The 27,066-nt window shown below is 41.8% G+C and overlaps 2 protein-coding genes and 1 long non-coding RNA gene across 12 annotated transcripts in view; all 3 read left to right on the top strand.

The window, feature by feature from the left end:
• LOC309635021 overlaps positions 1–19,052 on the top strand; it is a 517,380-nt gene extending 498,328 nt beyond the window's left edge. Inside the window, exon 2 of the long non-coding RNA XR_014248583.1 lies at positions 18,219–19,052. This is a non-coding gene — a long non-coding RNA (uncharacterized lncRNA). The remainder of the gene's footprint in view (positions 1–18,218) is intronic.
• PEX7 (peroxisomal biogenesis factor 7) overlaps positions 1–19,052 on the top strand; it is a 91,330-nt gene extending 72,278 nt beyond the window's left edge. For 3 of the 10 annotated variants that reach the window (XR_014248555.1, XR_014248558.1, XR_014248559.1), the window contains exons 10-12: positions 1,298–1,330; positions 5,237–5,632; positions 15,322–19,052. Coding sequence is in view for 5 of the 10 variants with exons in the window: in XM_082405734.1 (XP_082261860.1) it covers positions 1,298–1,330; positions 14,142–14,210 (102 nt within the window). In the remaining 5 variants the exon portion in view is untranslated. Of the gene's footprint in view, positions 1–1,297; positions 1,331–4,726; positions 4,792–5,236; positions 5,633–14,141; positions 15,282–15,321 lie in introns of those variants that run through there. The other 7 variants (XR_014248556.1, XR_014248557.1, XM_082405737.1 and 4 more) reach the window with 7 other exon arrangements.
• A 2,161-nt stretch (positions 19,053–21,213) lies between these two features.
• On the top strand, positions 21,214–26,258 carry SLC35D3 (solute carrier family 35 member D3). Its single transcript, XM_082405787.1, has 2 exons — positions 21,214–22,518; positions 23,539–26,258. Exons 1-2 carry the CDS (start codon positions 22,080–22,082, stop codon positions 24,366–24,368), a joined length of 1,269 nt encoding a protein of 422 aa, XP_082261913.1. The 5' UTR covers positions 21,214–22,079; the 3' UTR covers positions 24,369–26,258.
• Positions 26,259–27,066: the final 808 nt, after the last annotated feature.

Here is a 27,066-nt window from a genome sequence, read left to right as displayed (position 1 = left end):
AACACCCATATTGGAAAATGCACATATTTTAAGTGTGCAACTCAGTAAGTTATCAAGAAGTAACTATACCTGTGTAACTACCATTTAGGTTAAGTATGGAACACACTACCAGCATCCCAAAAAGCCCACTCATGTTTCCTCCCAAGTCTTACACCCCTTTCTCCTTCCCAAAGATAAGTACTCTCCTTTTCATTTTGTTTCAGTGGAGGATGCTTAGATTTGGTTCTGATTTAAACTAGTTCTGTAGGTGTGTTTTTAAAAGTATATTTGACTTTATTGATGTTTTAGCAAAAAAAATTAGCAATATGTGTGTGTGTGTGTGTGTGTGTGTGTATGTATATATATATATATATATACACACACATATAGAATCATTATGCTGTATACCTGGAACTGATGTAATATGGCAGTTCTATCTCAATTAAAATAAAATGATAAAGAAACAACAAAAATTTTAGGGTATCAGTTAAAAATTCAGCTCATGTTTTGATTAAAATCCCTATTCCCACAATCTTAGATATCAGGTTTAAAGGTTGACAGTGGATAAAATATTTTAAAATTCTCGGTATGAGGTTGGAAAATCAGATTTTGAAGATGGCTAGCATTATTGGTAGTTAGGATATATGTGTCCTGTTCACCTTTAATCTGAGGTGATATTTTCTGCATCTGTCGCAGACTAGCTTTAGAGTTGAAAAGAACACGTGCCAGAAGCACCCAGTGTCCTCAGGCATTAGTCTCTGTTGTTTCCTCTTTGATGCTTTCATAATTGTGTAATTTTTAGCTTAAAACTGTATAACAAATGCTTGTTTTCCCCCAGCCATAAAACCTTCCCCAGGCCCAGCTCCGTAGGATCTTGGTGTAACCCTGTGTCTACTGCCCCCTGCACTGCATGAGTTGCCCTTGCAGTGAGAGCTTCTGAAATTGTTGACGCCTTAGCCTCTGCTGCCTCTGGGCTCCCATTCCTGAATCAGTCATTTACTCTCTTATTCATTTTTCTTTCTCTAGACTATAGAGCATTACTTCTTAAAAAACAGCAGACTTGACACACAACAAGTTACTTTTCAAAAAAACTTCATTTGGGCTCTTGGTCCTACTCAACTTACCTCTGAAGTCTTTTCGATTTTGTAACCCACTCTCCACAATGTCATTCCTCAATCTTCTGCAGTATCATTAACACTCCGGACGTTTGTCCTTACCTCCTATCTTATTGTTAAAATAGACAAGAATGAATATCTTCTTCCAGCTCTATCACCTCAAAATATTTATGTTCCATCTCTCTTTTTCCCCTTTCCATTAGGTTCCTAATTTTCTCATTGGCTTCTTCATCCAGGTCAGTAATCCACCGGTTTTTGTTTTGTTTTGTTTTTTGTTTTTAGACCATCAGTCAGTTCTTTTCTCTATTTTCAAAACTCACTTGATCCCACTGTCTTACCTCCCTACCAGTAAATTCAGTTTCTCATCTAGTATTAGACATTGAGAATTAGTAGTTTACCTGTTGCTTTTAGTTTCTCAAAGTCAACACTCTCTTTTAAGCCCCTGTATCTGTCTTCCTTTCATCATTCAGTTGAAGTTAAGCCCCAAAAGGTCACTAGTAAAAGCTCCTGAAAACCAAGTTAGCCTTTTCTCAGACTTTTTTTAGCTATATAATGTTAATTTTTTTAAAAGAAAAATCTTCTCCTCCTATTGCTTTAATGCTAACCACGCTAAGCAGTTTTCCTTACCTGTTTGCTAAATATCTCCATCTCTTAGGCCAGTTTCTTCCTTACCATCCTTCCAAAAGCAGATATTCTCCAATATACAAGTCTTAGTCCTCTAACTTTTATGCATCTTCTTCTTGAAGCTGGCGTTTAATTATATGTTAGTGATGCTTGACCCATTTATCCGATTGCCTTTACTGTGTGATCTCAGTAGATGTTATTATATACTTATCCTTCAGTATTCCTAACGTGGTCAATTGATTGCATGATGGGGCCAGACTAGAGACCTGGGAAACCATCCTAGTTTTCTTGTTTCTCTTTGCATCCCTAAATTCAAATGGGCATCAAGCTTATGAATTTTTCCTCACCAATATCTCTGAAATGTGGACCATACTATTCTAGCTCCACTGCCTTAGATAAGCATTTATTAGTATCTCTGCCATGGATGACTGCAGTAATCTCCTAACTGGTCTCTAAGCTCTTTCCATCATTCCACTGATTTCTCAGCACTGCTTATGGGGAGAGCTCTCCATAATGCAAGTCTGATTTTGTTAGTCCTTGACCTGAAATATATCAATGGCCCCATTAAAGGCAGCAACAAGATGAAGTTTGCCACCCTTATTACTGTTAATCAACATGGTTCTAAAAATTGTAGCCAATTAGTAATAGGAGAAAACAAAATGGAATATAAATATTTTTAAAAGGTAGAAAATTTTATCATTATTTGTACTTCATACTATTGTCAAATGTTATAATCCAAGAACATCAACTTTAAACCTATTAAAAATAATAAGTGTTCAATAAGAAGATCAATTAAAATATACAAAAATGAATACCATGTGGATACCAGTAATCATCAGTTAGAAAATAAAATGGCAAAAATTACTTTTACATGGCAACAACTATGTGTGTGTATGTATGATACCAAGAAGAATAAAAATTTTAAAATGTATATGCCTTCACTAAGGGACTTTTAAAAAAGACTAGAATAAATGAACAGACATATCATGTTCTTGCAACAGAACACGTTTTTTTTTTTCTTACGGCTGTCATTTTTTTAGGCCTTTCTCATTTTATAAAGATATTACGTTTGCCTCCTAACAGGCCTTTCTCTTTTTGGAACGCGTGGTCAGTCACTCCTGTGATTGCTCTTTAACTAGTCTGACCGTTAACTTTCTGCCATACTGGTTACATACCAGTTTTAATTTACAAATCGACATAGTTAAATTGTCATCCTCATCATGTCCTCTCAGAAACCTTTCAAGAGGCAGCTTATTACCTCCATAGTAGAGTCTGAACTGTTAATCCTACTTTCAAGACTCAATATAATCTATGTTGCTTTTTAATTTTATTTCTCAACCATCCTATGGAATCTCCCTATTTCATACCAATTGTATTTTATTATTTGTGATCTCCATGTGTTTGCCACTTTTCCCCTCACCGTCCTCCACTTCTGCCTGGGCAAAGTATTTCTGCCTTTCCAAGTCCTGGACAAGGTCTTCTATTCCTTCTCTCCTTTCTCTTTTTTTTCTTCAGTAGATATTCGAGTCAAATTTTGAAAAAGCAGCCCAGACATTATGTTGCAATGTATTAAATAACGGGCTAAAGAAAATATGTCTTATTTACTCAACCAGCTTCCGGAAGGAAGTGACTACAGAGAAGAACGTGGTTTATTATGTTAATCAGTATGGAGTTTAAGTAAAAGTAAGGAAAGTGTTGACTAATATACTAAAAACAGGTCTTTTCATTCATTCATTCATTCAACATTTACTTAGTACATACATATCAGGGAGTTTGCATAAATTCACTATGTAACTCCTGACACATGGCTGGTTTGCGTTTTGATCTCAGATTGAAGGAAACTTAGAGGACATAGGGATGAAATGTACTGCATTGGGTGCTTGCAGGTTGAGAAATAAATTTTCTACTTGAATATCCTTGGGCAGAAGATGTAGAGACTGGAGGCTCCTACCCTGTGGTGTCCATGTGCACAGTCACCGCAAGGGGAGCGGGTCACACAAGATAGGCCTTGGCAGCCAGCCTTCAAGAAACCCTAGACGGGAGTCAGAGAGGAGCCAGAAAAAAGCCTCTCAAAAGATTAAGAGTTTCATCAGAGGACTTACAATGCAATTTAGTTACCTTTAAGCTAGAACTTTTAGTTTTTTCATTTATTCTTTTTTTGTTGTTGAAGTATAGTTGATTTATAATATTGTGTTAGTTTCAGGTGTATAGCATAGTGGTTCAGTAGTTTGGCAGATTATATTCCATTACAGGTTATTTTAAGATAATGGGTATGATTCCCTGTGCTGTACAGTATGTCCTTGTTGTTTATCTGTTTGATATGTAGTTGTAGCTTGTATCTGTTAATCCCATACTCCAAATTTGTCCCTCCTCTCTTGCTTCTTCCCTTTGGTAACCGTAAGTTTGTTTTCTATATCTGTGAGTCTGTTTCTATTTTGCATGTATACCCATTTGTAGTATTTTTTAGTTTCCACATGTAACTGATATCCTATGGTATTTTCTTTCTCTGGTCTTCATTTATTCTTATTTATTCCACTGCCTAGAACACTTTCCTTCTCTCCATTGTATCCCTGCCCCACAGACAAAGGCTCTCTGGCTTAGGCATACTTCTTTAAGCCACAGCTTAGATAATATGTCCTCCTGAAAGCATCCACTTTCCTCACATTTGGTTATAGTGATCCTTTTCCTATTTCTACTAGACCCTGTCATTCTTCTATCATTGTTCACATCACTCTGCACTGTAGGTGTCTATTTACTTATTCATCTCTCTGCTGGACTCCAGATCTGTGGGGACAGAGACGAGGACCATCTTGTTTACTGTAATATCTCCAGCACACTTCTGACACAGAAGAGGTGCTCAGCAAATATTTGTTGAATAAATGGATGAATATAAGTATATATGTATATGTGAATTATATTTTAGATAGCTTCGTAGTGCAGAGGAGTATTTTACTAACAGCTCCTGGGACATAAAAGAAAGCTCCCTATGAAACCTCTAATTAATACAGGCAGACCTCGGAGATATTGCGGGTACGGTTCCAGACCACCACAATAAAGCGAATATCTCAATAAAGTGAGTCACACAAATTTTTTGGTTTCCTGGCGCATATAAAAGTTATGTTTACCCTCTATTGTAGTCTGTTAAGTGTGCAATAGCATTAGCTCTAAAAAAAAGTACATACATTAATTTTAAAAATACTGTATTGCTAAAAAATGCTAACCATCATCTGTGCCTTCAGTGAGTTGTAATCTTTTTGCTGGTGGAGGGTCTTATCTCATTGGTGACGGCTGCTGAAGGCTGGGGTGGCCGTGACAATTTCGTAAATAAGACAGCAGTGAAATTTGCCGTATTGATTGACTCTTCCTTTCACAAACAACTTCTTATACTATGTAATGCTGTTGGATAGCATTTTTACCCGCAGTAGAACTTTCAAAATTGGAGTCAATCCTTTTAAACCCTGCTGCTGCTTTGTCAACTAAGTTTATATAATATTCTAAATCCTTTGTTGTCATTTCAGCAGTCTTCACAGCATCTTCAACCAGGAATAGATTCCATCTCAAGAAATCACTTTCTTTGCTCATCCATAAGAAGCAACTCCTCATCCGTTAAAGTTTTATCATGAAATTGCAGCAGTTCATTCAATTGAATCACAATTCAATCAGGCTCCACTTCTAATTCTAGTTCTCTTGCTGTTTCCACCACATCTGCAGTTACTTCCTCCACTGAAGTCTTCAACCCCTCAAAGTCATCCATGAGGGCTGGAATCAGCTTCTTTCACACTCCTGTTCTTGTTGATAGGTTGACCTTTCCCCATGAGTCATGGATGTTCTTAATGGCCTCTGGAATGGTGAATCCTTTCCAGAATGTTTTCAGTTGACTTTGCCCAGATCTATCAGAAGAGTCACTATCTATGGTAGCCTTATGAAATGTTTTTCTTAAATAATAAGACTTAAAAGTCGAAATTACTCTTTGGTCCATGAGCTGCAGAATGGATGTTGTGTTAGCAGGCATGAAAACAACATTAATCTAATTGTACATCTCCATCAAAGCTCTTGGGTGACCAAAGTGCATTGCCAATGAGCAGTAATATTTTGAGAGGAATCTTTTTTCTGAGTAGTAGTTTTCAACAGTGGGCTTAAAATATTCAGCAAACCATTTTGTAAGCCGAGGTGCTGTCATCCAGGCTTTGTTGTTCCATTTCTGGAGAACAGGCAGAGTCAATTTAACGTAATTCTTAAGGGCCCTAGGATTTTCAGTATGGTAAATGAGCATTGGCTTCAACTTAAAGTCACCAGCTACATTAGCCCCAGATGAGAGAGTCAGTCTGTCCTTTGAAGCTTTGAAGCCAGGTATTGACTTCTCCTCTTGAGCTATAAAAGTCCAAGATGGCATCTTCTTCCAAAAGTAGCCTGTTTAGTAGTCTAAACATTGGGAATCTGTTGTTTAGTGTAGCCACCTCATTATCTTAGTTTGATCTTCTGGATTAACTTGCTGTAGCTTCTGTATCAGCACCCTCTGCTTCAACTTTTATGTTATAGAGAGGGCTTCTTTCCTTAAACCTCATGAACCAACCTCTGCTCCTCCAAATTTTTCTTCTGTAGCTTCCTCACCACTTTGATTTCTTCTTAGAATTGAAGAGAGTTAGGGCCTTGCTCTGGATTCCGCTTTGGCTTAAGGGAATGTTGTGACTGGTTTGATCTTCTATCCAGACCACTAAAACTTTCTCCATGTCAGCAATAAAGCTGTTTCACTTCCTTATCATTCGTGTGCTCACTGGAGTAGCACTTTTAATTTCCTTCAAAAACTCTTTTTTTTGCGTTCACAACTTGGCTAACCTGGTGAAAGAGGCCTGGTTTTTGGCCTGTCTTGGCTTTTGACATGCCTTCCTCACTAAGCTTAATCATTTCTAGCTTTCGGTTTAAAGTTAGAGACATGCAACTTTTCCTTTCACTTGGACGCTTAGAGGCCATTGTAGGGTTTTTAATTGACCTGTCTTAGGAGTAGAGAGGCCTGAGGAGAGGGAGCGAGATGGGGCAAACGGCCAGTTGGTGGAGCAGTCAGAGCACAAACAACATTTATTGATGAAGTTTGTTGTCTCGTATGGGCACAGCTGTGGCACCCCAAAACAATTACAATAGGAGTGTCAAAGATCACTGATCACAGATGACCATAACAAATATAGTAATAATGAAAACACTTGAAATATTGCAAGAATTACCAAAATGTGACACAGACACAAAGTGAGCAAATGTTAGAAAAATGGTGTCAGTAGACTTGATTGATGCAGGGTTGCCACCTTCAATTTATAAAAAACATAGTATCTTCGTAGTACAATAAAGCGAGTCACGATAAGATGAGGTATACCTGTATTCATGGTGCTCAGAAATTTCATTTATCCCCCAAATCCTATAAAACTTTTTGCCTTTACCCAGATCTCTGACCTCACACCTGATTAGGTGCTCGTTACCATGTTTGAGGCTCTACTCAAGAAAATCTTTGGAGGAGGAAAATCACTGCTCATACATGGATTCACTCATTCATTCATTTATTCAACAAACATTTATTAAAGGTTTATTATATACAAAACACAAGGAATACAGATTTGCTCAAGATATGTAATCACTGACTCTAAAAAGATCCTGTTTAGGTTTAGTTGTACAAAAGTGTTTACATCCATATGTGAATGTTGTTAGAAAACAGAAGCTATATTGCCCAGAATACTGTCACTTTCTTCTTAGTTGTCATAAAGCTTAGAGCCTAATTTATTGTGCAAGTGTGGTAATGTGCTCAGCTCTGATGCCCGAAAGATTTTGCTCCATTTGTTCCCTTTAGAACAGATTTTTTAAAAATCTGCATTTCCTTAATTTGGCCCTGTGGGTTTTAGCCCATTTAGAACTCACCAGGGTACAAATCTCAAATAAAATGAGTAAAATAAAAATATTGTTATTAACCATAGTTTAAATGGGTAATAAAATTTTCTAATGCGTTTAAGTAGAAATTCTGGATACTTGCTTAGGTATCAATAGAATAAGATCAGGAAGCTACATAAACTTTTGGTTAAGAAGGCTTCAGGTAGGACTAGTGTTTTTCTTTAAAGATAGTTCAGTCATGTTTCTTCTTTCTTAGTCCTCCTCCCAATTCACAGTCTTCCTACCACATATCAACCTACCAGATTTGAAGCTTAGATTCTAAATAAAAATGTGAAAATATGGCACAAGGTGTTTTCCATTGTATTAGTGGCAAATTAACCTCTTCTTTCTCCTCAAGAAAGGAAGAGAAATTTTCCTTTAGAAGATTATTTGAATAATGCTAAATTTCTTTTTAGTCAACAACAAAAAATTTCTGCACATAAAGTACTCCCAAAGAACTCCAGGTTAGTGCACAGGACAAAAGTCCTGTTAATTGATGTACAGTCAGCCTTCTGTACCCATGGGTTCCCCATCCACACATTTAACCAACTGCGGATTGAATATTAGGGGAAAAAAATTCCAGAAAGTTCCAAAGAACAAAACTTGATATGCCACACACTGTCAACTATTTCTGTAGCGTTTACATTGTATTTACAACTATATACATGGCATTTACACTGTATTAGACATTATAAGTAATCTAGAGATGATTTAAAAGTATATGGAAGAATGTATATAGGTTACATGCAAACACTACAGCATTTTATATAAGGGGCTATAGCATCCATGGATTTTGGTGTGTGTTGGGGTCCTGGAACCAGTCCCCTACAGATACTAAGGGAGGACTGTATATCAGGGGTTCTATATTAGAGGTTCTCACTTCTGGCTGCATATTAGAATCTTTCCTACGTATTTATAATACTCAGCTGGAGAATGCTCTGGATTAACTTTTGGAGGGCCAGGGGTTGAGACTCTGAAGGAAATGATTGATTTTCTCTCCCCTCCCCTCCCCTCAAAATGTACATACCCACAAAATGTTGCATTGTGGACTTTCTGAATCCCATCTGTGGACCTTGGTTTAAAGACCCCAGGCTGTAGATCAGCCCTAGGTGATAGCAATGAAGCTGCTCCCAGGACCACACCTTGAGGACCAGTGCTATGAGGATGGCAGTCATCTGTCTTACCAAGCCCTCCAGGTGATTCTAATGCACGCCAAAGCTTGAGAACTACTGCCCAATAGAAATGCCTCTAGGAAACTGCAGTTTAATAGTATGCTTTTGTCTTAATTGAGGGTTGGGATGTTTATTTTAAAAACAGCCATGTGAAGAATGACTTGTATCTCTTGTAAATCCACTCTTTTGGTATTTAATGCTTTTTGTAGTGGAGGTATATTATTATATATTTCTCTTATAGTCAAGTTCTAGAAAAAACTTTATCTCCCCTGATGAACTGGTAAATTTATTATGCTATTTGCTTATCTTACATTATTGTTTGCATTTGTCAGCTTTGCTGTCAGAAGGTGGAGATAGAGCTCAGTTTCATACCCCATTTTAGCAGTTATTCTTAGCCTCTTTTTCCTAGTATAATTATCGGCCCCTTATCCCCATTTCATGTGTGTTCTTTTAATGAAATGGCTTTTCTTTGGCCATGTTAAAGGATAATTTTCAAAATGGCAGTCATGGCTCTCATACAAATATAGCATGAACATGTATCAAAGACCTTATGTAACTTGTGAAGGATTTTACAACTAGCTCAGAGGAGCCTAAGAAAAAACACATATAGGCAACTGCTGAATGTGAAAATGAATTTACTAATAGGTGCAGAACTGGTCAGTATCTATAAGGCAGTAACATTTAATGATTAGAATCATCTCTTGGGAGACAGGATGAGGCATCGGTTGCATCTCCACAGGACAACCTTCATTTGCAATTTTAATGGCTGAGAATCATTTGATTACTATCAGTTTTCTATAACTTTAGAGTTGTAAAATAATCCAGTCAAAGACATTGGAAGGCATAGACCCCTATAGAATCAGGTAACCCTGTGGGGCTCTAGGACAATGCCAGCATTCTGCTGAAAGAACACCTAGCAATCTTTTTGCTGATTGCAATCTTTCACAGTTTTTCTTGACAACAAGGTAAGGAGCAAAGAAATGAGTCCTCATATAGGAGACTGAAATGGAGAAAGAGGATCTTCGGTAGATGAGAAAGGAGATATGCTGTTATCGTCTTCTCATTCTCTATGCTGAGTCTGGCCTTGAAGGAGTCTTCATGGCAGGAGTGCATTCCCGGGGATGGGAGGGAAAGATGGCTCGTTGTAGAGAAGCAGGATGGGACCTGGGAAAGATCCCTTGCTGTGTTTGGCAAGCTAGAACAATGAGTGGATCTCATCCAGTAAAGCAGATTTTTTATCATCATGTCATCTGCTTGTTTATTTTTTGGTCTTTTTGTTAACCCTTATTTTTAGCAAAGTCTTTTTTGTTTTTTAAATGTCTTTTAGGCTGGCCTCAGATAGGTAGTATGGGAAATTAAGAAAAAGCCCCATGTTTACCCTAAGTTATAGAATGCCTTTAAGGCCATTGGAGTGGTGATGGTAATTAACGAGCGCCCCCTAACCCCAGACCCACAGCGACCACACGGTCACCTTTCTTTACCAGGAAGTCTCTACAGTGCCTTCCTTAGAGAATCTGGAGCTGCATTGTTAGTTTACTAAAGTGCTTCTTACCTTATTATTTTTTTTTTTAATTGTTAGCTTTTTAAAACTTATAACGCTAGATGGGGTTTAATTAATTAGTTAATGGAGAAATAGTGTTTGCATTAATTTGAGTCAGTCTATTCATAATTCTGTATCATTGCAGTTTTAGGTCTTTCTCATATTACCAATTAATGTAGTATAGAGTTATGAACATTTGCTGATTCAGTGGCCTTGACATCTGTTAGTTATAAGTTCTGAGTAATTAAGAAGCTGGATTGAAGGGTGCTAAATAGGGATTCAGAAAGGTAATTTATGGATACCTTATATTAGAAGCTTAAGTCTCATTTCTCTGATTCTCTTCTCCATAATAGTTGACACTTAACCTGCAGAAAGGCCCAGCACTTGGAAAAAAATATACATAGATGAGACGGATAAATTTATATAATGATCTTTGTATTCCGTGGTATAAAAATTTACAATTGCAGGATTAGGCAGATGATGAGTGTCAGTTGGCCTTTTGTGAGGCACTGTTTTCAGTGGACAGACTCAACAGATTTAGGTTCTGGTTCCAACTCTGCTGCTCTAGTGTGGTTATGAGAAAAAGTTAATCTCTGCAGTCTTAATCTGTAAAATACATTCTTTGAGCTAATCTTCCTTGAGTCATTGTTATGACATGGACCATGACATGGTCCATGCCCTCAAAGAGCTGAAGACATATGCGTCAATAAATAAGCACAGCTGATTATTATAGGTACAATGAATGACTTCACAGAGGAGGTAATGCTTAAACGGATTCTTCCCAAAAGAGGTGTCATCTCCAGGCAAAACAAGGTGAGGGGCAGAGGGAAAGGGAAGGAGAAAGAGGTTATTCAGGGGAGGGGATCAGTGAGAGGATAAGAGCACAGAGGCATGAACAAGATGCCAGGATTTGAGTGTGTGAGCCTGGTGCAGTGAGAGTAAAAGAAGTGGGTAGCAGCCAAATCTTGAAGAGTCTGGTTTTTAATGCTTAAATAAAAAAAGTTTGACTAAAAGGTCTCTAATGCTTTCTCTAGCTTGGATTCTGATCTGAGGTATTGTTAATGGATGATAAGGAGTTAGTATGTTCTGATTAATCTGAGCAGTTCCTGTGTTCTATAGTGACAGCCAGGTAATTAGATGGACCAGGACTGTGAGTTCCCTTATATAACTTTCATCCTTTGCAACCATTAAAGGACGGGAAATACAGTGCAAATAACTTGGGTCAAATCCCTCTCCTGCTACTTCATCTTTCATGTTACTATCTACATTTTTTCATTTCTTCTTCTTATTTTATTGTGGAAAATCTCAAACGTATAAAAAGCAAACAGTAGGATAAGGCACTTCCATTATCCAGCTTCAACAATTATCAACATTCTTGTTTTGTTTATTCCTCTACTCATGTCCCACTCCTCATTCATTATTATTATTATTGCTATTATTGTTGTTGTCATTATTATTCTTACTATTTCTAGGTATCATTTACATACAGTGAAATGTACAAATCTTAGATATAGGTTTTTGACAGATACACTTGTGTAATCTACATCCCATCTCAATACAAAACATTTGCAAAACATTTCCAAAATTCCCTTGTACCCCTTTCCAGACCTTCCCTGGCCCCATCCCTCCCTCCAGCTGAAAAGACAAAACAAACCAAAGGCCTAATTTTTTTTTCATCTTAGATTAGTTTTACCTGTTTTAGAACTTACATGATGGAATCTCCTGGAGGTACTCTTTCGTTTCTGGCTCCTTTCACTCCACTTATTATCTGTGAGATTCATCCACGTTGTCGTGCCCATCAGTAGTTCCCTCCGTTGTGTTGCTTAGCAACATTCTGTTGCATGAATTTACTACAATTTGTTACCCCTTCTTCTGTCTGTCTTTTGGTTGTTTCCAGTTATGCGGTATTGTGAATGAAGTTGCTGTGTACATCCTTGCATACATTGCTTTGTGAAGATGTTTTCATTTCTGTTGGAAACCCCTCTAGGAATGGAATCACTAGGTATATAAGGAATGGGCAGTTTTCCAAAGAGTGGTTATACCAGCAAGGTATGAGAGTTGGAGCTGCTCTGCATCCCTGCTAACATATGATATTGTCTATCTAAAATTAAAATTTTAGCCATTCTCATGAGTAAGTAGTGGTATCTCATGGTGGTTTTCATTTGCATTTCCTTGATGCCTAATGATGGTGAATATTTTTATGTGCTTATTGGTCATTCATATATCTTTTTTTATCTGTTAATACAAAATTTTTAAATTTGTGTTGTCTTTTTATTATTGAATTATAGTTGTTCTTTATATATTCTGGTTGCCAGATATATGTTTTGTGAACATTTTCTCCCACTCTGTGTTTTGCTTATTCGGTTTCTTAGCGGTGTCTTTTGATGAGCAAAAGTTTTATTTTTGATTGAGTCTAAGTTATCTAATTTTTATGGTTATTGCTTCCTGTTTAAGAAATCTTTACTTACCTTCAGATTGAGACTATATTCTCCTGTGTTTTCTTCTGAAAGCTTAATACCATTGGCTTTTATATTTCAGTCTGTGGGCCATGCATCTCAAATGAACTTTTGTTTATGGTGTGAAGTTGGGGTTGAGTTCATTTTTTTCCATGTGGACATCCAGTTCTAGCATCATTTGTTGAAAGGCTTTTCTTTCCCTGTTGGATTGTTTTGGTACATTTGTTGAAAAGCAGCTGTCCAAGTGTGGGGTCTCTTCCTGAGTATGTTCTGTTCCTTTGACCTACTTGTATATCCTTATTCCAGTATTGCATTGTCTTGATTACTGTAGTTTTATGATAAGTCTTGAGTCAGACAGTGTAAGTAGTATAACTTTGTTGTTCTTTGTCAAGATTTTTGTGGTTATTTTAGGTCCTCTGCCTTTCTACTTAAACTTTAAAAGTCACTTTCTCCATTTCTATTAAAAAGCCTGCTGGGATTATGAATTATTTATAAATTATTTGGGGAGAGAATTAACTTCTTAAATACTGAACCCATGAACATGGTATATTTTCCATTTATTTGGGCCTTCTTTCATTTCTCTCAGCCGTGTTTTAGTGTGGACATTTTGCATATCTTTTGTTAAATGTGTTACTAAGTATTTTGTTATTTGATGCTATTGTAAATGAATTTTTTGATTGTAATTTAAAATTTTTTTCGTGCTAGTATACAGAAATATGATTGAATTTATATAGTAATCTTATACCCTGAGACATTGCTACACTCACCAAATTTTTAACACACAGTTCCTGAGCACCATGAACTATCTTCCCTTCATGTTTTTATGTGACTTTTTGGACTTGAATGTCCGTATCTCCCATGTCTGCCCCTAAAGAGGGCCAGTGTGAATGCCACAGCATTTGTGAAATCTTCTGACACTGCCCCAGTTGGATTCAAAGAGTTCCTCTCCTGAGACTCTCTATTAGAGCACTTTCCACTTCTGGTTTTGAATGAGCCATTCTTTGAAGGCAAGAGCTATACTTTTCCTCCTTTTTTATCCCCACAATAGCTAGTATGGTGCCTTGGTTCACAGTTTAGGAATGTATCTTTTCAGCATTTATCTCAGGACCTATAGGGAATTATGTAGCTCTGGCAGGAAATCCTTACAGGCAACTTCAATCAATTGGAACCAATCCCCAAAGTGTATCTTAAAAAGGGAAAATAGACCTTTTTTCAAAAACGTGTCCCTGTGTACTTCCTATTTAAAGAGATGTTCCCTGGTGGATGATCTACTTACACTCTAAAAGACTTAGGCTTTTCTGCCAGTTTTGAACATTTGTAGATTATGTTTCCTTTTTGTTTTCAGGTGGCTGACTGTGCTTGGGATGAAACAATAAAGATATATGATCCTATTTGTCTTACCATGCCTGCTTGAGATAAACTACTCCATTCAGAAACAAAGGATATGACTGAAGAACTGCTTAGCAGGAAATAAATGATTGATAACATAGAGTTTATGTTTTTATATACTATTCAGATTTCAAAATTTAAAAATTTATTCTGGAATCAGTTTTGAGGAAGCTGATAAAGACTTTGGCTCACTATTTAAGCCTGGTACATAAGCCATATTTCTTAAAATCCTAAGGAATATTGAAGTTATGGTATATCTTGTAGTGTTTATTAAAATATAACCTTTCTAGTATAAAATGGATTAAATATGAGAGATCTATAGATTATATTGATAGTGATATATTTCATTTTTAATTTGATATTTTTGATGAAAATATAATCACTGCTGTTGATAAAAATCACAATAAACTGCATCCCTTGATCATTTATGATTTTATGACACCCCCAACAAGGTTACTTTTTCTAATATGGTATATATGTATAACACTATATAATATAGATATATCTGTGGTTCAGTAACAGGGCTCTAATAATCACTGATTTATTCCGCAGTTATTTATTGAGCATCTACTGTGTGCTTGATACACGGAATGAACGAGATTCTTTCAAGGACTGGTGTCTGTTATGCTTTAAGAACATGGATTCAGAGAGTTAAGAGGTTACATATATTTTACATTTATTCAAATATTTTTAGATATTATACCCATGACCCTATGTCTCTCTTCCTATTTCTCTACAATCAAAATTTTTAAAAACTGGTCACTGGGCAAAAAGTCTTAGGTCCCACCAAGGTTTCAAGCAATTACCCTTGAAACTAAGTAATGAAAGCCCTAAGTAATGCTATAAACCCTCCTTACTACCTCCCTAAGTCTTGAAAAACCTTTAGGTGTGATGACCTATAAAAAATTAGGTTAAAAGGGAAAAATTAGTAGAATAGACAACCTTGAATAACACTTATGTTTTTATATAATATTAAAATAAAATGTGTTATAAATGGCAAAAATTGTCATTAAATTTTTAACAACTTTTTGAGATTTCTTTAAAGAGCAAAATATACTTGTAGTAATCAGAACAAAAATAAATGTAAATATATGTATATTGTCTAATTTACATATTTCCCTGTTTACTTGTTACAGAAAAAAGATTAAGACAGCTTACAAAATACAAAAACAAGACCACAAGAACAAAACGAGACATAAAGTGGAGCCAGGAGTGGGCTTGAAAATATATGCCTTAAAGTCCTAGAAAGTTGCTACTGGCAGCATAAATGGGAAGTCTGGTCAAGTACACAATGCTGCCCAAGGCCTGAGGGCAAGGACTTCGTCCTAGTCCCTGGCTTGGCCTTAGCACCATGCCTGGCACATAGAAAGTGCTCAATGAATATTTGTCAAATGAATGAATGGTCTCACAGAAAGTATAACTCTTTTCAGTTCTTAGACCAATCAGTGCTAATTGTTTTTGAGAGGCCCCCACAGAGAGGACACTGCTTCACATGAAGGTCGTGTAAGGAACAAGGTGCTCAAACACATCCTGCGATGTGTCACGATGATTAGGTTGGTTCATAGAGCTGCTTTGTGTTGCATGCAGTTCAATAAAAGTGGGTTCACAGTGAATGTTCTCTGTATCGGCAGAATTTATAATAGACCTTTTAAAATACCTAACCCAGATCATATTTACAGTGAAATGAAATTACTTATTTTTCTTTTAGAATGCAAGAGATTTTATTAAAATAATCTTACCATGTATCATTTGAAACAAATACTTGTGATTTTAAAAACTAATATCTCTCTTGATTTATTTCCCCTCTATTTTGGGAATGTTAGAGATGTCTAGAACCCTACCTTCATAATACTTAACTCAGGTGCTTGGAGTCTCTCAGTCTGAAGGAGGGTGGGTGAACATTTCTTCAGTGAGTTCGCTGAGCTAGGATTGGCAAACTAGAGGAAAAGGAGCTGGATTGTGTCCTGAAAGGGAATGCACACGATTTTTGAATTCTTGGTAATTCACAAACCGAGCAGCCTCTGGACTTTAGAGGACAACCACTCCTCATTCTTCTAGTTGGGAAAATTAGAATTTGTCTCCTGGCAACTGAGTTCTTGGGTTTCATCCTGCCTGCCCCCCCAAGCTCCTCCTGCACCTGCAGTGACGACACAGACTGAGGAGTGGATGCAGGAGAGGGGAACCCAGGTCACTGAGTGTCTTCTGTGACCTGGGCATTACGTGAGATGCTTTCTGTATCTAATCCCCTTTCATCTTTATAACATCCCTGCAAGGAAGCCCTCCCATTTTCCAGACAAGGCAATGAAGGCTCTCGGGAGTCATAGTAGCCAGGAAATATGGAGCTGGAATTTGAAATCTGCTGTGACTGGATCTGGTCCTGCCATGTGGCCACCTTTTCCTAGGAATAACAGAAATTGGACCACTGAGAAATAGTAAAGCTGTGGGACATTCTGGTGACTAGATCCTGATCGTTCCTGAGAAAACTGGCAAAATTGTGTTTCCAAGTCTAAAGCTCTAAGAAGCTGACCCTGGGTCTGGGGTGACCCTGAGGTATGTCACCCCCAGGGAGACCCAGGCTGAGAGCCAGCTGTCCCTTCTGCCTTTGGCAGTGAGTGTTCTCTGTATATCTTAGCTATAGTTTGGCTCTTCCAGCAATGAACTCATTAATTTCTTACTTAACTGGCCTCTTCTTGAAAGAGATAATCCGCTTACATGTTTTTGACTTCCATACTGACTACTCCCAAATCTCCTGCCTTCCCCGCTTGGGTCTCCCTCAGCCTTTGCACTCATTTTCTTTCTACCAAATTCATCTTGCTCACCAAATGGGCTCCTCCTGCACATGCTTTTTTCATTTGTTGTCAATACTGTCCACCCAGGCGCTCAAGCTAAAGACCTAAATGCCATCCTTGTTCCTTTCCTTATTCCCACCTCTCCAGTCCAAGGCACATCAAATAGGTCACTAAGTCCTATCCCTTTCACACCCTAAATACTTCTCCATTCTGTCTCTTCCCCTCAATCCAAACACCACTGCCCTCGTTCAGGCCATCATTAGCTTTTCTCTGGACGATCACAGCAGCTTCCTCAATGCTGTGTCTGTTTCAAGTTCTGTACCCTCGGAGCCATCCTCCTCAATACAGCTGCCAGAAGCTGATCTGAAATGCAATCTGACTACATCAATTTCAGTGTAAAACTTTTCTCTGCTTATTGGATTGTCTACGGGAAAAAGTTCAAGCTCACTAACCAGGCAGCCAAAGTCCTCTGGGGCTAGCCCTTGCCGCTCTCTGCAGCATTGCTTCTCTCCACATTGTCACGAACTTTGTGCTCCAGCAACACCAGTGTGCTCACAAACTCCCTGTGTAAATAATGCAGGTTTTCATTTCTATCTTAGCTTAAGGTAGTCCATGTGCCTGGATTACCCTGCTCTTGGCTTGGCAAATTCTTACCCATCATTTATTTGAAAGTCATGTGAAATGACTATAGAAAAAGTTTGACAACACACAAAAATTAAAATAGCAGAACACACTCTTAGCAAAGCTAAAAGAAGACGTATTGGAAGAATATATTTGCAACATACGTAACAAATGATTTAATATCCAGAATTTATAAAGAGCTCTTAAAAATCACTAAGAAGACAACCAAACATAAAAGCAACAAAGGATATCAACTGGAAAACAAATGTTTAATATACTTCAAAAGGATACTTAGTTGAACTTTGTCTCGTTGATGACAAAGAATTTTTTTGCTTATTAGTTTGGCAGACATTTAAAATATTGATAATATCCAATATTGGTTAAAGCGAAAGTACTGTTATGCACCTTTTTGGAAGGCAGTTTGGCAATAAAGGTTTTAAATTAGCTGTTGACCCAGCAGTTTCAGCTCTAGGATTCCCTGCCTGTACCCAGCCTCCCCCACCAAATCCTTACAGAAGTGTCTAAGAACAAATTTCCAAGTGTAATCATTACATCAGTATTTGGTAAAACCTAGACGCCTGTCTGGAGAAGAAAGATTATATGATAGAACAGTCATTTAAAAGAATAAGGTAGAACTATGTGTGCTGACATGGAAAAACAGACTGTTATTGATATGTGTATTATCTATTTCTGTGTAACAAATCACCCCAAAACTTAGCAGCTTAAAGCAACAAACATTTATTTATCTTACAGTTTCTAGAGGTTTGGAATCCAGGAGTAGTTTAGCTGCATTGTTTTGGCTTAGGTTTTCTCATGACATTGCAATTAAGCCCTCACCTAGGTCTGCAGACATCTGAAGCTCAACAGGGGCTGAAGGGTCAGCTTCCAAAGTCACTTACATGATTGTTAGCTGGCCTCAGATGCTCACTGTGTAGAACCCTCCACTGGCTGGCTGAGTGTCCCTACGACATGGCATCTGGCTTTCCTCCAGACTGAATGATACAAGAGAAAGAGAAAATTCAAGATGGAAGCCTCGGTCTTCTGCACACTAATCTCAGGAGTGACGCCATCACGTCTGCTGCATTCTACTGGTCACTCAGACAGACTGTTGTACAATATGGGAGGGGTTAACAGGAGTGTAAATATGAGGAAGCCAGCCATCTCTGGGGACTCTCTTGGAGGCTGGTTACCACAATATGCTTTTATAGACAAATGTGTATGATATCCTAATTTTATTTTTTTTAAAGGGAGAATTATGTATGTATACATATATGCACAAGAAAAACTGAAAGGTTCACGCCAAACTCTTAACAGTATCCAGCTCCGTGTAGTGGGTCTGGGGGTGGGGAATATTGAAGACAGCATGTTCACTTATTGCTTACAAAGTTTGTTTTCCTTTTATGTACTATAATGAGCATGTATTACTTTTACAATTAAAATAATGAAATAAGACCATATTTCCTTCTCCAGGAAGCCTTCTCTGATACCCTTCTCAAGCTGATGTTATTGCCCTCCTCAGCACTCTCCTGTTTCTGCCACAAGCCCCCACTGTTGCATGAGTGTCATTGTGTTGCCGCACCTCCCCCTGTGAATCCCTAAGGACTAAGATGAGTGCTCATCTTTGAATCCTCTGTGGCTAACAGACTGCCTGGTACAAAATAGTAGCTCTATATATGATTGTTGAATGAATGAACTAAAGGATTTATTTAATGCCATCAAAATTTATTGTGTAGCTCCAAAGGTAATAGAGGTTGAGTCTTGACCCTTGATACCAGTAGGTCCAATAGCTTTTTGACCTTCAGATCTACATTCGTGTTCAATTAACCTTGCTAAACATAGTATTCTTATTTTTCCCATTTTCCCTTAGAAGATTTCCCATTTTTCTTTTAGGAGATTATCTAGTAACTGGTGTGGGAGATGGTATTAAATCTTTTTTTAAATGAAAGCCCTAATGGAAAAAATTATATGCAGTTAAAATGGATAAAATGTACTGTTTCATGCCAATGTAGGTTTCAAACATTAAGCTAAATATTCTTGCCTAAATGAGAAGGGTAAGGTAGCTGAATCAGCCCCAAATCTTTTACCTAATGTTAGTATCACAAATGGAAGCAATTATAATTGCTGGCAGAAATGAATCATTCCAAAACTAGGTCTGTGCAGACAATTCTTTATATTCACTTAATATGGCTTAAAACAACCATTCTTTACTTGGAACAGTCCCCAGAAGTAGAAATGTGTTATTTGCTGATGCTGTCTTTAAAAAATTAATTTTCAAAGTTTTTATCTGAGTGTACTATGAATATATGCTTATACCACACATATAAACATAAATTTCAACTGTTGCTTCAAACCTCATTATTTTCTAAAGGAAGAACATCAACACGTGAAAAACAGAGTCTCTGCAATAGCCAGTAGAATGTAACCATAGCTTGTAGCTACAAAACCCAAGAATTCCCCAGGGAACCGGAAGCACAGTTTTCAGTATAATGCTTTCCGGTTGCCACAGGGGGCCATTCCGCAAGCATTTTCTTAGTGCCCACCTCTGGGGGCCCTACTAGGCCCTGGGCATACCAGCAGGAGGATTGGTCGAGACCAAGCTCTCTCCCACCAAAGTGAGCTCCCAGCACACACAAAGCTGACCCAGATGAAGGACTGCAGCGATGCTACCCATCCCCGATGTAAACTGTTACTTTGCTGCTGCGGCAATAATAATCGCGGCTTCAACATCTGGCCTGGAAGCGTTGCGTTTAGCACAGAAGTGGAAATATGGAGAAGAAAACAAAAGAATTAGTAGGGAAATGTACCGTGTGTATTAGGGCAATGTGGTGCTTAGAAGGTTGGGATCCCAGTCGTGGTGGGTGGGTAATAGAAGTGAAGGAAAAGAGAGGTAGGGCGCAGCGATCTCGCGTTCTCTTCCTCGCTCCCGAACCCTGGCCAAGCTGGTAATTTTTAAGCAGCGCGAAAACTAAACTGTGCTGACTCTTTGTGGTGACCTCTGCTGAGCGAACCCGCTGTTGCTACCGAGTTTACGGGTCCGGACATTACTTTCCAGGGAACGAAATTCAGATCGTAGGGACACAGAAGTCTTGCACCTGCAGAAAATAAGAATTTCATTCTTTTTACTCTTAGCCAAGTAAGAAGTAAACAGTTCACAAGTCCTGTGGGAGACAGACATGCCCTGGGCCGGGGAGGCAGGAGGTAGGGGTTGTCCTCCCCAAAGCGGCCCGTGACAGTTCCGCAGGTGGCGGTCGGTTCCAGGGCATCCAGAGAAAGCTGCACCCAGTCTCGGCTCTACGTCCGGGTTCCCGCCCCTGGGACCACGCCCTCCCTCCCCTGCCTCCGCCCACACCCCATTCCCCAGAGCGGCCAGTCTCTCCCCGCTCGCCCCTGGGAACCGTTGCCCCGGCGATCCTCCGGAACTAGTAGAGGCTACTTGGACTTAGTTTCTGCTGTTTTGCTTATTTCACATTTTTGCCTCACTTGGAATAGGTGTCCCTGCCCCCGCCCCCAGGCTCGACCGCCCCGCGAGGCCACTGCGCCCCCGGGAACCTCCCCCCGCCCCTAGCCGCGAGCGTAATTCCAGGTTCCTCCGCGGCAGGCGCACAGACAGAAGAGCGCGTCGCCCGGGACTGGGAGGGACCAGCTTCCCGCTCTAAATAAAGCACGTCCCGGCGGCGGCCTGGGGCCCTGGGCTCCTTCGATGTTGGGGCGTTGGCGCCCGAGCGTCCGGGAGCCCCGCAGCCCGCTGGCACCGACCTTTTCCCCTTCCCTGGCCGGCAGCTGAACAGGGTCCCGCGGCTACGCCGGGAGGAACCGTGGGTGGAAAAGCCGCTGCAGCTCAGGGGGAAGGGGCCTGAGGGAGCCGTCACTTGTTGCGGCTAATGAACGGTGCCCGACCGTGGAACGCAGTTGTTTCTAAAATCTTTAGCTGTGCCAGCGATCCCCCAGCCCGCGCCCCTCAGCTCGGAGCCGGGAAGCAAGGACAAGCGGGAGCCGCTGGCCATGCGGGAGAAGAGAGGACCGCGCCCCGAGAGCCCGCCCGGGTGGGTGCTAGGTGCCCGAGGGGCGCAGGTCCGGTCCCGCTTGCGGCCGCTGCCGGGGCTTCCAACCGCAGAGCGTCCTCCCTGACGGGGAAACCGCGCGGGACACAACCCAACGCAGCTCGTCACCTACTTACAAATCGCTGTCGCTAGGATTCCCGCCACTCCTCTCAGACCAGCCCCCCACCCCTGCCACTTTTCGGAGTCCCCCGCCCCCGTCACTGCCTCCCCGGAGCTGCGGGGCAGTCGGACGCGGAGCCGCAGAGCCGCGAGGACGCCTGGCTGGAGCTGCCCTTTGCAGCCGAGCCGGCGCCCCCTGCCCTTCGCCGTGGTGTTGGGCGGGCACCCCTGCCGCCCTCGCTCCGCTCCTCCCGGCTCTCTTCCCCGCTCTCCTTCCGCAGGTCTCGGAGCTCCACCACCGCCGGGTGCGGCGGGGCAGGCGCGATGCGGCAGCTGTGCCGGGGCCGCGTGCTGGGCATCTCGGTGGCCATCGCGCACGGGGTCTTCTCGGGCTCCCTCAACATCCTGCTCAAGTTCCTCATCAGCCGCTACCAGTTCACCTTCCTGACCCTGGTGCAGTGCCTGACCAGCTCCACCGCGGCGCTGAGCCTGGAGCTGCTGCGGCGCCTCGGGTTCATCGCTGTGCCCCCCTTTGGCCTGAGCCTGGCTCGCTCCTTCGCGGGCGTCACCGTGCTCTCCACGCTGCAGTCCAGCCTCACGCTCTGGTCCCTGCGCGGCCTCAGCCTGCCTATGTACGTGGTCTTCAAGCGCTGCCTGCCCCTGGTCACCATGCTCATCGGCGTCCTGGTGCTCAAGAACGGCGCGCCCTCGCCGGGGGTGCTCGCGGCCGTGCTCATCACCACTTGCGGCGCGGCGCTGGCAGGTGAGCGGGACCCGCGCGGACCCCCGGTACGCCCCACCCCAGCAGCCAGAGACCGCGGAGATCACTTAGGGCAAAGCCCTCACTTCCAGGTGGGGAGACTGAGGCAGAGAGAGGCGGAAAGCTTTGAACGTGGTCGCTCGGCTCGAAAACGGTACTTCTGAGACCCAGCAGAGCCTTCCCCAGGGTTCCGGCCTCCCCCTTTCAGAGCCCCCTCCCCCCCCGTCCTGGCTTCCGACCCCCGCCCGGCTCACTCCGTATCGCCCTTCCGTTCTCGCCCTCCCCCTTCCGTCTTCCCCCTTTATTCGTTCCTTCCTCCGGGAGGGGTGGGAGAGCCGCCTGAGCCTGGGAGCTAGAGTCCCCAGACCAAGACGGAAGGAGGGGGCCGTGAACTTCCCTGGGTCACTCGGGGCCGGAGTAGGGAGGGACGACGGGAGCCAAGCTGGAGCCCCGGGGCTAGCTTGGGATCTCCGGCGCTGCGCGGGGGGCTGCGGGCGCGAGGCAGAGGCAACTGGATTGAGACCCGTGCGGGTCGGGCTTGGAGGACTGAGCGAGATGGGAGCTGGCGAAGCGGGATGCCTTCATTCGAGGGTCGAGGGGAGGGCGTTCTTCGCCCGGTTCCCAGCCCGCCCGCGGTTAGAAGCCACTAGCCGGGGCCCGCTCGCTCCTCTGGTGCCCCACGGAGGCGACAGGCGTACCACGTGCCTGGGTGACATCCGTGCCAGCTCGGGAAGCCACAGCGCCTACCCCGAGGGCATCTGCGCTGTCCTGGGCCTCTGTCTTGGATAGAGGTAGACGGGAGACCCCCGGGGATAAGGAAGGGAAGGCGCGCCTCTCCTGCCTCGAACTGGGCATTGACTGAACTTGGCTCTTCCTTTTGATAAGCGTGGGTAGAGCTGGGGCGTGAACCCTGTCTACTTTCCAACCGACGCCGTTGCCCCAGTGGGTACCCACCCTTGCCAACCCGGTGTCTTCTCTTTTTCCTTCCTGCCCTGGCTCCTCCGTCCTCTTGATGCGCTCCAGGAGCCGGCGACCTGACCGGCGACCCCATCGGGTACGTAACGGGCGTGCTGGCGGTGCTGGTGCACGCCGCCTACCTGGTGCTCATCCAGAAGGCGAGCGCCGACACGGAGCACGGGCCGCTCACCGCGCAGTACGTCATCGCTGTCTCCGCCACCCCGCTGCTGGTCATCTTCTCCTTCGCCAGCAGCGACTCTATCCACGCCTGGACCTTCCCCGGCTGGAAGGACCCGGCCATGGTGTGCATCTTCGTGGCCTGCATCCTGATCGGCTGTGCCATGAACTTCACTACGCTGCACTGCACCTACATCAACTCAGCGGTGACCACCAGCTTCGTGGGGGTGGTAAAGAGCATCGCCACCATCACGGTGGGTATGGTGGCCTTCAGCGACGTGGAGCCCACCTCTCTATTCATTGCCGGAGTCGTGGTGAACACCCTGGGCTCCATCATTTACTGCGTGGCCAAATTTTTGGAAACCAGAAAGCAAAGCAACTACGAGGACTTGGAGACGCAGCCTGGGGGAGAGGAGGCGCAGCCAAGTGGAGACCAGCTGCCATTCGGCTTGGAGGAGCTGCCCGCGGAGGGTGGAAATGGCGGGTCAGAAGGTGGGAAGGCAGCAGGTGGCTCCACTCAGCAGGGTGGGCAAGAGGCGAGGGGCGGCCCCAGAGGAGTCCCGCTGGTGGCTGGGAGCTCGCAGATCTCAGACAGCCCTGAAGAAGTGAGCAAGAGGTCATTAAAGGATACTTACCTCGAAGTGTGGAGGTTAGTTAGGGGAGCCAAGTATATGAAAAAGGATTATTTGATAGAAAATGAAGAGTTACCCAGTCCTTGAAAAGGAAATGCATGTATGTATATATGTACATACACTTATTTTCTATGTTAGAGATGACATATTTTAATGAGGAGCCGCCCAATATTTTGCTTTGAGGAGTGGGGAAGGGAAGCAAAGACAGAAGCTGAAACGCCTGACAGCAACAAAATTAGCAAGGGCGTGTGAATTATTTAGCGCGAGTTTAGCCGAGGCATCACAGAGACAAAAGAATGTGAAGGTGACTAACAAATTAAGGCAGGGTTTCCGGCTGCAGACTCCTGGCACATTTTTTGTCATTATGACCATAACCACATATCTGCACGTACCAAGAGTCCTTCAACCACCCCTTACAAAGATGGAGTGTAGAAATGATGGCAGCGCTTAGTAAACTCAAAGATTACATTCAGGGGCACCTTTTTGATGATAGTTAGAACTATAGTTTTTATGGCCAGCTGGGAAGAGTATATTATTGAAATGACATTTTTAAATACACTGAACTGATGTTTACTGTTTATAGTCATCTGAAATATGTTTCCTCTAATATTTCCTCACTTTTAAAAAATATATAAGTGCTCTACTATTCTATTATTCTATTATATATTGGTAGAAAATGTTAAAGCTATTTTGAAACTATGAATCCTCAGCTTTAATCATGAAGTTTAAAGTTGGCTTTTAGTAATTATAAAAACAATTTGAGAGGTTGTTTTGGTTCATGCTTTATAATATTTATTATTGAATGCCATAACCTTTTTAAAAGAACAGTTTTACTGTGTCCAGTATTCTCTAAAATAAATGCAACGGCTGACGTATAATTCAGTATTAACTGAAACCCAAACAGAAATGAGACCGTTCTGTTAAGCTAGGCCTTTCAAGTTGCACTGCACATCCAAACCGTGTTACAAAAAGAGCAACTGCTATATTCACTTTATGATATTTTTCTATCTTAAATTTGTCAAAATAAAGTATGAGTCTCTCTGCTAAAAGGGATAATGTTAGAAATTTGTTTTAGACACATCTGTGTTCTCTTGCTGTTGTGTGGCTTGTGTTTGCCTTCCATGGTGGTGTCTAATATCTGGGAAGCAGGGCCCGTCCCATCAGGAACTTCCTAAATTAGCATGGCAGTTTGGTTTCAAACAACAACAGCATCAAAAGCACTCTCATTTTCCAGTCAAGGAAAAGTAAAGTAAAATAAAGTCCTGCCTCATGCTGTAGTATGAAAGCCATCCACAGCCGACTTCAGTTAACATAGAGTTTGAGACATAATGTTAGCGGGCAGCGAGGGGGAAGTCTTCCGATCAGCCCTCTCCCGGAGAGGTACTTGGAGGGTGAAGACACTCATTATTTGCCAGCATATTTCTGAGACTCCCAGATGGTGGCATCCTTTATTTTTCTTTATTTTCCAAAAATCAAAACAGAGCAAACAGCAGAGGCATCAGTTTGTCTCCACAAGCTGGTTAAGTGACATTGTAATGGTTTGTGATTGGTTCTGGCTTACTTGTTTTCACGGCAGTTGATTGTTTTCATAGGTACCTCTACAAGCCATTTAAGATGTAGGAGCTCTCATTTGGCTGCAGTTAGAAATGGTTGGCTAGAGTTATACTGACTTCTTTCAAAATAAGCATTAATTGTAATGCCAGCATGCCGGAAGGCAACATCTTGCTGCAACTCTGTGAAGCTGAGAATTATTAGTGAAAAGCAGCGAAGCTGAATGAAGTATATATATTTTTGTTAAGTCCACTATCAGGCAAATGGATAAAATGATTGTTTTTCACTGAAAAAAAAAATTCCTTTTGGTTAAAACTGTTGGTTTCCATTTATTACAAAAAGATTAACTCTTTTCTGTCAATAAACTTGTGGAGACACTGTATCAGTTAGAATTCTCCAGAGAAACAGAACCAAGAAGGTGTGTGTGTGTGTATGTGTGCGTGTGTGTGTGTGTATACTGAACCTAGAAGATCTATCTATCTACTTTAAGGAATTGGCAACTGTGGGAGTTGGCAAATCTAAAATCTGTAGGACAGGCCAGCAAGTGGGAAACTCAGGTAGGGCTTTTATGTTGCAGTCTTGAGGCAAAATTGCTTCTTTGGCAAACCTCAGTCTATGCTCTTAAGGCATTCAACTGATTGGATGAGGCCCACCCACATTATGGAGGGTAATCTCCTTTACTCAAAGTTTACTGAGTATAAATACTAGTTATATCTTAAAAGTGTCTCCACAGCAACATTTAGACTACTATTGGACCAAACAACTGGGCACCACAGCCTAGACAGTTGTCATAGAAAAGTAACCATCACAGACACCTATGGTAGGAGGGATGAGGGGGTGGTATGATAGGATAGAAAAACCCCAGGAAGATCAAAAGTGTCCCATGCATTGGTTTGGGCCAAGCTTAGGAGTCTCTCCGTGGAGAAGCAAGTCACAGGGCAGGGCAGCATAGGAGTCAGTGCTGGGGCTCAGCCACAGGAGGGCGTGAGCAGGTGGCGGGCATGGCCTGGTTTGCAAATCCTTCCTCCATGGTCAGTAGCACTTGAGTCCATCTACAGACTCAGGTCCACCCTGACCTTTGGGCTCTGGCAAGGCATTGAGTCAAGCACGAAGGAGGCTTCTGACATTCTCCAGAGTATCACCATGGGAGGGACTCAGCTGGAAGTCACAACCGTCGTGTAAGTGACCCAGTCTTTGTGCCCATTTCTGACAACTTGGATTCTCCCTTTTTCTG

The sequence above is a fragment of the Balaenoptera borealis genome (genome assembly GCF_965194805.1).
Source record: "Balaenoptera borealis genome assembly, chromosome: 9".
Classification (NCBI taxonomy): Eukaryota; Metazoa; Chordata; class Mammalia; order Artiodactyla; family Balaenopteridae; genus Balaenoptera; species Balaenoptera borealis.
The sequence above is the reverse complement of the archived record's forward strand: the minus strand, read 5'-3'. Positions and strand labels throughout refer to the sequence as shown.